The sequence below is a fragment of the Hippopotamus amphibius genome, chromosome 16, assembly GCF_030028045.1.
Source record: "Hippopotamus amphibius kiboko isolate mHipAmp2 chromosome 16, mHipAmp2.hap2, whole genome shotgun sequence".
Taxonomy (NCBI): Eukaryota; Metazoa; Chordata; class Mammalia; order Artiodactyla; family Hippopotamidae; genus Hippopotamus; species Hippopotamus amphibius.
This window is the reverse complement of record NC_080201.1, coordinates 47001169-47013103: the sequence shown is the minus strand read 5'-3', so window position 1 is coordinate 47013103 and position 11935 is coordinate 47001169. Positions and strand designations below refer to the sequence as shown.

Sequence of the window (11935 nt, the reverse complement as noted above, 5' to 3'; positions counted from 1 at the left end):
TCTGGTCTCAGGCTCCCTCTGAACTAGCTCTTACAGACCTACCAACGACAGACCCAGCAACCACCCCCTGCCCTTCCCTCTGATGCCCCTCTCCACACCTAGGCCAAACTCCCAGCTGTTTCCCTCTCCAACCCTTGCCAATATGTCAACACTTGGGGCTTCACGTTGGGACTCAGGAGGCCTCAGGGAGAAGGGGGCAGGAGGGATGAGCTCCTGGCCCTCGGCCCAGGTTCTGGCTGACAATCTCCTGCTGCCCTGGGTCTTCGGCCCCTCCCCGGGACTGCCTCAACCAGCTTTTCTGGAGACACTGCGTCCTGTCCCAGCTCATGGCAATCATCCCCCTGCCCTTGCCCAAGGGCTGGGAGGTAGGACAAGAATGTGATCCTGGCTCCAAAATCTGCAACCCTCACCAAGAGACCTTATGCTGCTCTGGGGTATCCAGGCAGCCTTCCCTCTAGCACCCTCTGAGACTCAGGCTCAGGCCTAGACTCTCTTCCCCTGGCGTCTTCTAATCCATCCATTTGTTCAACCTACAAATATTTACTGACCCCCAGGCAAGGTTCTTGAAGCTGGTGATACAGCAATGACCAACACAGACAAAGGCCCTCTGGAAATTTACAATCTGTTAGGTGAGACAGACAATAAAATAAGAATTTCAGATCATGGTAGGAGCTATAAAAACTGAAGGATGAAGGGAAGGGTTTTTGAGAAGGTGACATTTGAGCCAAGAAGAGAGTGAAGAGGAACCCAGCAGATCTGAGTTCTGCATTCAGAACTGCATCCAGGCAGAGAGACCAGCAGGTGCAAAGGCCATGAGGCAGGAATGAGCTTGGTGTGTTTGAGGACGAGGGAGAAGACTGGAACATAGTAAGTGTGGGGGGTGGGAGTCAACAAGAACAATAAGAACAAGGTCTGATGATTCCCTCAACTCCCCGGGGGTGCTCTCCAGCCCCTGACTGCGCCTCCCATCTATCCAGACTCTCACTGCTCGGGAAACTGGATCCTCAGGTCCCCTAAGAGGAGTGAAGATGCTGAAGAACCAGGCCTGGGTCCCAGGGGTGGAGGGTGACTGAAGGTGGGGTTGGGAGAGAGGAGGCCTGGACATGGGTGAGGGGTGAAAAGAGGAGGTGATTGGAAGGGCAGACATCTGGGCAAGGAGCAAAGACGCCATGTAAGTCTTCTCCATTCATGACTCACTCTCTCTTCCTCCTCTTCGTTGCTCAACCCCAAATCTCCCTGGGAAATACCTCCCTGACTGGGGACCAAGTCAGTGCCTCGCAGGGTAACTGAGTCATTAGGGGTGGAGAAGAGGAAGGGAGGCAGAGGATAAATAGCAGCTTTGTCTCCCAGGCTCCTCTCTGCATCCTCCCCACTTTCCCAACAATATGCATCTTGCCAGTTTGCTCAGCTCCTGCTCCCTCCTGCTGCTACTGGGGGCCCTGCCTGGATGGGCGGCCAGTGATGACCCCATTGACAAGGTCATTGATGGCATCAACCGAGGGCTGAGCAATGCAGAGAGAGAGGTGGGCAAGGCCCTGGAAGGCATCAATAACGGAATCACACAAGCTGGAAGGGAAGTGGAGAGAGTTTTTAATGGAGTCAACAGTGCGGGGACCCAGGCCGGCAAGGAGGTGGACAAGGGCATCCAGGGGCTCAACCACGGCTTGGACAAGGTAGCCCATGGCATCAACAATGGCGTCGGACAAGCAGGAAAGGAAGCAGAGAAGCTTGCCCACGGGGTCAACAACGCTGCCGGACAGGTTGGGAAGGAGGCAGACAAAGCGATTCAGGGGGTCAATCCGGCGGGAAGTGAGGTAGGGAGATTTGGCCAGGGGGTCCACCATGCTGCTGGGCAGGCTGGGAAAGAGGGAGAAAAAATAGTCCAGGCGGTCCCTGATGGAGTTAATCAGGCTGGGAAGGAGGTGGAAAAGTTTGGCCAGGATGTTCATTATGCCGCAGGGCAGGCTGGGAAAGAGGGGGACAAAATAGTGGAAGGGATCCGTCATGGAGTTAATCAGGCTGGAAAGGAGGTGGAAAAGTTTGGTCAGGGGGTCCACCATGGGGTCAATGAGGCCTGGAAGGAGGCAGAGAAGTTTGGTCAGGGGGTCCACCACGCTGCAGGGGAGGCTGGGAAAGAGGGAGAAAAAACAGTCCAGGAGGTCGCTGATGGAGTTAATCAGGCTGGGAAGGAGGTGGAAGAGTTTGGCCAGGGCGCCCACCATGCTGTTGAACAGGCCGGAGAGGAGGCGGGCAAAGTGGCCCAAGGGGTCCACAATGGGGTCAACCAGGCCGGAAAGCAGGCAGAGAAGTTTGGCCACGGGGTCAACCACGCTGCTGGCCAGGCTGGAAAGGAAGCGGAGAAATTTGGCCAAGGGGTCCACCATGCTGCTGGCCAGGCCGGAAAGGAGAAGGACGGGTTGCAGCAAGATGTTCATAATGGGGTCAACCAAGCTGGCAAGGAGGCCGACCAGCCGCTGAATGTAGGTGAACAAGAGGGGAGAAGGGTGTTGGGGGAGGGAGAGGTTAAACCCTTGGGACATCTGGGGAGCCCAGGTCGCCATCATTTGGTGAAAGGAGGCTGGGCAGCTGTGTAACCACGTCCTCCTCTCCCTCTCCACCTTCCTTACAAAGAAGCTGGTGGTCAGCGGGTCAGACGGATGAAGCCATCTTATCAGCAAAGTCCTGTATCAGAGAGTGTGAATGGGACCCACCCCATCTTCAGGGAGCTGCCCTCCCAGTTGAGGAGATCTAAAGCGAGGAACACGAAGCCTCTCCTGGGGAACAGGAAGCAGTTACTGAGGCCGAGATCGGTTACAATGCAAAGAGAATGAGTGCTGAGAAAACGCAGAGCGTCAGCGTGGGCTTGAGGAACAGCTCTGGGAGATAAGCCCTATTCCGTTTAATTTTCATAACAAGCCTCTGAGGTAGTCAGGGTGAGGATGCTGACTCCCTGATTCTCAGATAAGGAAACAGAGGCGCAGCGAGGTTTAAGGGATTTGCCAAGGTCACGTGGCTAGCACACAGCTCTGGTGAATTGCACGTCAGGGCTCTTTCTCTGCTTCCACACGGCCCCGTCAGAGGAGGCCTTCTGGAGGGTTTCTGATCCCACTTATGTAGGGGGAACCGACACCGGAGGCCAGGCGAGGCAAGCAGCACCACGCACAGCATAACAGGCACCGAGGAGGAACAGGAGAGGGCTGACCCCTGCCGGCCCCAGGTCCCCACTCCCCGTCCTCCACGAGGAGTCTTTGGGACACCACCTTGGGGACCGGCCCAGGCCTTAAAGCCCATAGCTACATGGGCTTCCAGCCATGGAACCAGGGATGGGTGGGTGGGGAGGAAGGAACTATGTAGAAAGCGTGCAGGGCAAGGGAGAGGGCTCTGAGTCAGATGCCAGGATTCACTGAATGGAGACCAAAAGGGCGATTTGTTTGGGGATTTGAGCCTGGCAGCAGCAGTGCAGTGGGGGAGGCACTGCTGAGTGTGTGGGGAGAGGGTTAAGGGCGGGGATCAACCCGAGTTAGGGATCAGGCTGGAGTGTGTGTAGAAGGGGTAGCTTTGAGGTCAGGGCTGAGGTTAAACTATGGTCCTGGTATTTGAGTGGCTCCCCTGGGTTCCCTTTCCAGTCGGACCCTTCTCAGTGACTTGAGGACATCTCATTAACTAAAATAAAAGGGAATTGAACCAGCAGGGGGAGACATCCTTCCCGGCTTCTCCTCCCATTTCTCACAGAATTCCCACAGCAACATGGGCTTTGGGTTTTCTTTCAGGACAGTGAGGGGCAGGGGTTTAGCCTATGCCTCCCGCCCCAGCCCCGGTCACCCTAGGGGGAGCTGGCCACTGGGGAAAAGGAACTTGGGAGACCCTCAAGGGCTGGGGGGTTGTAATGACAGTCTGGGCTTTGTCCACAGGACGGTCCTCAAGGCGGACCCACCAGCCAGCCAGAAGGGGCCACAACCACAACCTTAACATCTGGAGTAAGTCTCGAGAGCACAGTGTGGACTCGGAGAGGTGGGGCGTGGAGGTTCTCCTAGAAGGGTTGGTGGGACAGATGCTGAGGACTGACCCTCTTGTCGTTGAATTTCAGGCTTCGGTCAACAAACCCTTCATCGACCTTTCAGTTCTGTGGAAGGTGAGTGCCCACGTGGTTTCTACTTCCCGCTTGGGAGATGCTCTTACATCCTCTTCCATTGCCTGTTCACTGACAACTGCACTGTGGACAGACGCTCAGCCTCTGCAGACACCATCCAACCCATTTCCCAGCTCTGGTCTCGCCTTTCCTCACTGCTCTTTGCCTCTCACATCCTGCTTTCACCTTCTGGGCACTTTCCGTTCCCACTGAGGCAGAAAAGACCTCTAGGGGCCAATGTGCATCTAGGAGCCAAGGAGCCAGGGGCTGCTCACCGCTGCCCCCCCACCCCCTGCCAGGCCCCCATGTGCCCATCACCTCTCCTTGGCATCTTCTGTCAGACTCCCTCCCTACTCTGTGTATCCCCCCCACCCCACAAGGATAAAGGCTCCTGTGGGATGCTGGTCCTCCCTTTGGACCCAAAGGAAAGTCCTAGCTCTTCTCTTTGCATTTAATACATTCAGCTGCCTGAGCCTGGGGCAAAAGGGTGAGAGTGTGTCTTAAGACTGTTCCAGGAACACAAAGGCACGCCCTTGTTTATTCCTGGGTAGTGGAGGCGGCAGGGGATCCTCTCAGGCAAAACAGACAAGGCTTCTCAGCTCCTACAGAGGCCCCTGGCACGTCTGGCTGGGAGGGCTGGCTCCCTAGTCTTCCTGAGTCTAGGTGCTGCCTTCCTTAAATTATTCCCCAGAACATAAGCAAGTCCGGGCTGGAGTAGCCGGTCTCCCTCTCACCTCTCTAGGGGCCGTGAGGGCAGAGGTCTTGGGCCTGTGTGCCCTGCATTCACTCCCTCTCTCCTTCTCTCTTTCAGAGCGTCACCAACATCATCCCCTAAACTGATGAACTGGCCTTCTTGAACAGACTGACATTCTTGTTGTCGTATCAGCTGAAATGACCTGAAGGAACGCGGGGTGGGGAAGTGGGAGGATAGATTTCTAGAGTCCCTTAAGGGGGCTAGGATTTGTGAATAAATACATCACACTGTACACACTACTCTCATCATGGTCCACTGTGCTCCCTAAGGAGGGATCTTATCTTTTCTCCTCTTGATAATTCACTGGAGAAGCGGGGGGGCGGGGCGGGGGGGGGGCGTGTCTGATGCATAGGATGGATTGAGCTGACGATTTCAGGCTGATCCAATCAATGGAAGAGGGCGGTTCCAGGGACAAGCCATGCTTCACGGGTGCAAAATTCGTGCTCGGCACTGGGAGGACGTTCATGCAGGGAAAGCCCCTCTAGGCCAGCAGTGGGGGCAGAAGCACCAGGGAAAAAGTGGCAGGAACCTTGGTGGAGCCCAAGGGGGTAGCATCCTCATAGGGGTGTGGCACCAAAAGAATAGCAATAGTAACTTGTGTGTATTGTGCCAACAAAGCACGGCGAAGCTCCCTGTGTGACCTCACCGAATCCTCTCAACCATTCAGTTAGGTAGGAGATACTGCCATTGCCTCATTGTATAGAAAATCACCTGGAGGCTCACGCAAGTTAAGAAACATGACTGAGCACACACAATAAGTGGAGGGAGAAACCGCCTACGAGCTACCAAGGATATTCTGAAAACCCAGGGGTCTCTTCTTGCTTAATATCAGTAGGGAGGGAACTCAGTGAATAAGAAGAGAGGAAAGAGGTACCTGTGGGAGATCCTCTCTCAGGGAGGGGGACTGAAGGCTCGGGGGAAGGCACGCTGACGACAGGAGGGAGGCCTCTTTACAAGGACAGGAACAGTGACACAGAAGGCCCAGTGTTCAGATCTGTGGACGGCTCAAAGTCCGGAGCAATAATGACAGAGACTACAACATCCTGAGAACTTCGTAGGTTCCAGGTACTGTGTGAAGGGCTGTTCATACTCTGTAACCATTTAGGCCTCCCACAACCCAATGGCTGAAGTTCCCTTAGGATCCCCATCGTGTAGATGGGGAAACTAAGGCTCAGAAGGGCCGGGTAACCCATGAGGAAGCAGCAGGCCTGTCTCTTGCCTGACCCTGACCTTGCACGGTTGCCTATAAAGTCTCTAGAACACTTGCCAAGCACGGGCCTGAGCGCTGGGAGACCTACCTTCCCCTCCAGGGGCCACCGTTTCCTTCCACATAAAGAGGGGCGGGTGTCTTCAGGAGAGGACTACAAACATGGCTTCCAGCTCCAAAATTCCATCAACCGTGGGGCCAGAAATGAGACAGTGTTCTGGCCCTTGGGGAATGTACAGGCTTCCTGGGGAGACAAGGTATGATATACAAACAGAATGTGAAAACAAATACAAAGCGAAGCATCAATAAAAACTAAATGACAGGGCTTCCTTGGTGGTGCAGTGGTTAAGAATCCGCCTGCCAATGCAGGGGACACGGGTTCGAGCCCTGCTCCAGGAAGATACCACATGCCGTGGAGCAGCTAAGCCCGTGCACCACAACTACTGAGCCTGCGCTCTAGAGACTGTGAGCCACAACTACTGAGCCCATGTGCTGCAACTGCTGAAGCCCACGTGCTTAGAGCCCGTGCTCTGCAACAAGAGAAGCCACACTTGCACACCACAACGAAGAGCTGACCCTGCTCACCACAACGAGAGAAAGCCCGTGCACAGCAACGAAGACCCAATGCAGCCAATAAATAAATAAATAATAAAATAAATCTTAAAAAAAAAAAGGACTAAATGACACACCAGGGAGGGGAGGGGCCTGCTGTGTACAGTAAAGTTGCTGTTCCTGGTACTTTACATTCACTGTGTTTTTCCTTATTTGTGGAATACCATCATTTAAAAAATTATTTATTTGTTACTTTGTTGTTGTTTTTGGCCACACTGTGTGGCTTACGGGATCTTAGTTCCTCAATCAGGAATCGAACCCATGGCCTCTGCAGCAGAAGCGTGGAGTCATAATCACCAGACCGCCAGGGAATTCCCCAGAATACCACCATTTCAATCACATATGTTCCTTCTCTCCCCTGGCAATATTTTATGGCAAAGATGAAAGAATTTGACAGTGGATAGCTGCCTACCCACCACTTAGATTCCACCACTAGCCCGGGACTACACTTGCTCTATCACACGTCCACTCATCACACGTACCAGCCATCCAGCCATGCACCGATACATTTTTGATGTATCTCAAAGTAAGTCACAGACCTTTATTCCTTGCATTTCAAGAAACAGAAGCATTCATTCCTACCACACGTTTACTGAGGGTCTACTCTGTGCTGGACATCGTTTCACCTGGACTGGAGGAGTCCCCTCCTAGAAGGGAATCGTTCTTTCAGAAAGTAAAAGCCGGAGGACAACTCGATGACTGGTGATGACCTAGAGGGGTGGGATAGAGAGGGTGGGAGGGAGGCTCAAAAGGGAGGGGATATGAGGATATATGTATAAATACAGCAGATTCGCTTTGTTGTACAGCAGAAACTGGCACAACAGTGTAAAGCAATTATACTCCAATAAAGAGCTGAAAAACATAAAATAAAATAATCAAAGAAAGTAAAAAAGAAAAGAATGTAGAAGCTTTCATTGATTTTATTTGTATGCCCATTTTCATGCTTGGATGGGGGTCTTGAAAGTGCAAAGAGCTATAGAATAATCAGTATGCACCGGGGGTCAGTTCTGGGAGGCTTCTGGAAAAGGTGAGCTGAGCCGGGTCTGAAGGGTAAAAGAGGCACGGCTCATCCTGCCTTAAGGCCTGGTGGGCTGCTAGACACATCCTCCCTGCCTCTGTGTCCCCTCCGGTCTCACTCAACCTGAACCAAGGGCCGCCTCTGTTCCTCTCTCACGCTGACCCCGGTCTTCACGGTGCTCTGACAACCTGTAATTATATACTTAACCTGTTTCATCTCCATTTTCCCCTAGACTAAGAGGTTCCAGGGAAGGGGTCGAGGCCGGGCACAAATGTCCGGCAACTAGTCGAGGGGAGCCTACTGGCTCGTGTGGACTTGGGAAAGGCCTTGGAATAAGTGTGAGCAAGAACCCAGCACCTGCGCCAGACAGGGAGAGCCAGGCGAGGGCGTCAGATGGAGAGGAGGGCAGTTTCTACGGCTGAGGACGCACAGGGAGAGGAATCTGGGCGGGACCCTCGCAGTCATCTTTTATTGGGTGTTCGCTCTGGGCTAAGCACTTACAGACTTGATTCAGTCACCTTCACAACCTCCCCCCGAGGCAGGTCCCACAACTACCCCCCCTTAGAGATGATGAAGCTGAGGCTCAGAGAAGGGAGAGAGCTGACGAAGGCCCCCAGCTAGTAAGCAGGGATGACCGGCTCCTCGTCCAGGGAATTTCCCTGCCGGGATCTCTGCCGGAGGGGCAGGAGGCTTCCCTGTGACCCTGGGGGGTGTGGGGGGGGAGGGGCTACTTCAAAATAAGTCCCCTTTACAAAGTTGTGTTGTTTTGTTTTTTGGTTTTTGGCCACACCACGCAGTTTGCGGGATCTCAGTTCTTGGACCAGAGATCCACTCCTCCCCCCACCCCCACACAGTGGAAGCGTGGAGTCCTAACCACTGAACCGCCAGGGAATTCCCCAAATAAGTCCCCTTTAAAGGTAAGTTTCTACATTTGGCCCTTTCAGGAGGTGCGTGTGCACCTGTGCATGTGTCTCAAAGTTAACCAACAGCCAAGAAAGTATTCCAACAACATCCATGTATCCAACACCAGCAAGAACGTATATCAAGGGCTTCTGCATGCCAGGCAGTGTTCTAAGCTCTTTGCACATGTTACCTCATGTCATCCTCACATCCACCCCTCTTACAGACAAGGTTGCAGCGATGGGTAAAGATGAGAGGGTGGTCATCTTAAGTGGTCAAGCCAGGATTTGAGCTTGGGCTCCAGGACAGGACAAGGTGAGCCGGTAGATGTCAGTCTGAGGCCCAGGACCCCACCGAAGGGAGCAGAGAGACCACACAGACCCAAGGCCCCATGTCCCCTCTATACTTGAGTCCAGCCTCCATCCTCCCCCTGAAGCCCCCTCCCTGGGCTCTGTACTCCTCATGCCCGCCCCCCCCCCCCCCAGTCTGTTGCTCAGTTAACACCTGAATCAGATCACAGCCTTCCTCAGCTCCAAGCCCTTGGCTGGTTCTACCTCATTCAGAGTCAAAGTCCAAGTCCCCGCAACTGTCCCCAAGGCCCCACTATCTGGCCTAGTTATCTCTGACTTCTCAGACCCGGGATCGAACCCGTGTCCCCAGCATCGGACGGCGGATTCTTAACCACCGTACCACCAGGGAAGCCCAGGAGGAGATTCTGATAATCTTGTTCCATGCTGTATCCCCAGTGCCTGGAACAGGCATGGCACAAAGTAGGCACTCAATAAACAGTTGTGAATGAATGAAGCAGTGAGTTAGAAAAGCTGAAATCAGAGGGTCTTGGACATGATGTGAGCACATCAGATTTGTGGACACTGTCACGGAGAACTTAGGAGGCATGGAACCGTAGAAGAAAAAGCTGTTTGGAGTTAGACAGACTTGGGTCAGATTCTGACAGCTCCATTTTACCATGGTCTTGTACATGATTTTATATGTTTGTTTAACAGCTCTAGGCCCCAGTTACCTTATCTGTAAAATGGGAATAACAGCTCTCTTTCAAGGTTATAGTGAGGACTAAATGAAATCACGCATGTAAAAGCATCTAGTCTTCTGTTTGGGTCACAAAAGGTATTTAATAAATATGCCTTAAGACTGGGACTTCCCTAGTGGTCCAGTGGTTAAGAATCCGCCTTCCAACGCAAGGGACGCGAGTTTGATCCCTGGTCGGGGAACGAAGATCCCAAGTGTCTTGTGGCCAAAAAACCAAAACAATGCAATGAAGATCCTGTGTGCTGCAACTAGGACCCAACGCAAACAAATAATTAATTAAAAAAATAAGACATAAATATGCCTTAAGACTAATTTGAGGTGACCCCTCAGGTCCAGGGATGCCTGAGGGTAGTTTTTCCCAGAAGGCAGAACACGGGACTGCTGGTGGCATGAGAATTTAGGCGGTTCACAAGCATCACACAGTGAGAAACTTACTCTTTTCTTAATTTGCTTTGACGTTTTCTGAGTAGGTGAAGAGGAAGACTCCGTTTCAGCACTGGTGCCTGGAACACCTCTGTCATACTCGCTAATCTCCCTTTTTAACAAAGAGGGTACAGGAGCTGCCACCAGCTATAATGTAATACGATTGTTTGCTTCTCACTTTGTTTTTCTGGTGCTTTCTATTTATGGGCCAGTGAGCCTGGCTTCCCTCTTAGAATGGTGATGTAAAGTATTCTCTTAAAATATACTTAAGAAAGTAAGCTGGCTTAAAGAAAAATATTAGTAACAGAGAAGGGAGAGGGTAACTCTATGCCATGGTAAGGGTGTCCCATGAGGCACGTGTGGGAAGGAGTCTTAGAGCCAGTAAGCATGCGCACCACCTCCTACCCTGTGGTCCTGCCCCGTGGTAGCGGGAAGCAGCGGGCTCAGGGGGCTGGGGTGTCCAGCAGTAACCCTGGAGGCCTCAGATTTACTCCTGCTCTCTGCCCCTTACATGGCCCCGGAGCAAAATCCAACCTAATTCTATCCAGAGAAGAATGAGGGGTTTGAAAAGCAGGGGAAGGTCTGGGACACTGAGATGACAGAATATGCTGGGAGCCAGGCTCGGGAATGAGACAGGCTGGGCTTAGATTTGCCTCTACCACATACTCACCATGTCCTGTCTGAGCCCCAAGTTCTCTGTCCCTAGATGGGGTGGCTGCTTCTCCACTCTCAGGAACCCCAGGTCCTCCCACTTGGCACTGCCTTGGATCAGCGGGACGCATCGCCGAGTCATCTCATAGAGAGACAGCAGGCTCTGGATTCAGGGAGGCCATGGCCCCAGGGTGGGGGATGCTCTCGCGGCCCATACTCTAGGAAACCCTGGGAGTGAGGCTGGCAGACAGGCCGAGAATAAGACTGATCCTTCCAGGGCTGTTTCAGCCTTAAAGGGCTGGGCACATAGGAAGCCCTGAATAAACGGCAGCTGCAACGATGAAGATGATTTTTATTGTTATTACCACCACCACTATTACTACCATTAAAGAGTCAGCGACGGAATAACAGGGAAGTCGGAAGGAGCAGCGGAGGACAGACAGGAGTTGTGTTTACATCGTGAGAGGTGATGGATGTTACAAGTTGGGGAGCAGGTGCTGGGGTGGAAAGAGAGACTGACTGAGAGACACTGAGAAAGGCAGATGGAAACCAGCCCCTCCTAACTCGGCAAGGAGGCCCAGCGACACAGCGAAGCAGTGCCAAGCGGGAGGACCTGGGGTTCCTGGTAGCGGAGAAGCAGCCACACGGGCTGAGCAGCGATGAGACCTCAGGAGGGTGCCCGAGTTCTGCATCCTGAGCTGGGCCTGTGGGAGAGGGCCACGGGCTGACCCGGGGCTCCTGCCCCTGCGCTGACCTCTCCTCCCCTGCCAGCCCTGCCCTGGTCCCTCTGGGAGAGGCTGGAGGCATGGTGGGGTGAGCTGGTGTAGTCCCAACCCTCAAAGCACGCGGTGAGCTCACACACGTGCCGCCCCCTCCAAGTCTGGTAAACAGGATGGGGTCAGCTGCGCCCTCCCTAGCTGCCTAGATCTTTCCCTCCCACTCCTTTCCTGGGGCTGGCCGGCCCGCCCAGCTCCCCTGCTCCACACCCAGCGTTCTCAGCCCGGGGCAGCCTGGATGCTAACGGAGATGCCCTGGTGACCCTCTCAGGGTCCAGGTCACTTCCTTCCCCGAGCAACACCTGGGGTCCCCGCCGAGGGCGGTCTCCCTGATCCCAGGCTCTCTGTGGCTGGAAGGCGTGAAAGTGTGCGACAGTCACCTTTAGGTGGCAATATGGGAGGGGAGAGAGATGGGAGA

At 53.6% G+C, this 11935-nt stretch overlaps 1 protein-coding gene across 4 annotated transcripts; it reads left to right on the top strand.

The window, feature by feature from the left end:
* Nucleotides 1-1326: 1326 nt before the first annotated feature.
* SBSN (suprabasin) lies at nucleotides 1327-5115 on the top strand. 4 transcript variants are annotated; one of them, XM_057712522.1, is made up of 5 exons: nucleotides 1328-1760; nucleotides 2235-2480; nucleotides 3912-3977; nucleotides 4088-4132; nucleotides 4941-5115. In XM_057712522.1, the coding sequence occupies exons 1-5, from the start codon at nucleotides 1386-1388 to the stop codon at nucleotides 4962-4964; spliced, it is 756 nt and encodes a 251-aa protein (XP_057568505.1). In that variant the 5' UTR covers nucleotides 1328-1385; the 3' UTR covers nucleotides 4965-5115. The 4 variants fall into 4 exon arrangements, with proteins under 4 accessions (XP_057568503.1, XP_057568505.1, XP_057568504.1 ...); XM_057712521.1 differs by having other exon boundaries at nucleotides 1331-1814; XM_057712519.1 differs by having other exon boundaries at nucleotides 1333-2480.
* The last annotated feature ends 6820 nt before the right edge of the window (nucleotides 5116-11935 follow it).

Excerpts from the sequence above, each read along its gene's own strand:
- SBSN (XM_057712519.1), top strand. The coding sequence starts at position 1,386 with ATGCATCTTGCCAGTTTGCTCAGCTCCTGCTCCCTCCTGCTGCTACTG. Across the intron at positions 2,481-3,911 it reads AGGCCGACCAGCCGCTGAAT|GACGGTCCTCAAGGCGGACC; the intron begins GTAGGTGAACAA and ends CTTTGTCCACAG. Across the intron at positions 4,133-4,940 it reads ACCTTTCAGTTCTGTGGAAG|AGCGTCACCAACATCATCCC; the intron begins GTGAGTGCCCAC and ends TCTCTCTTTCAG.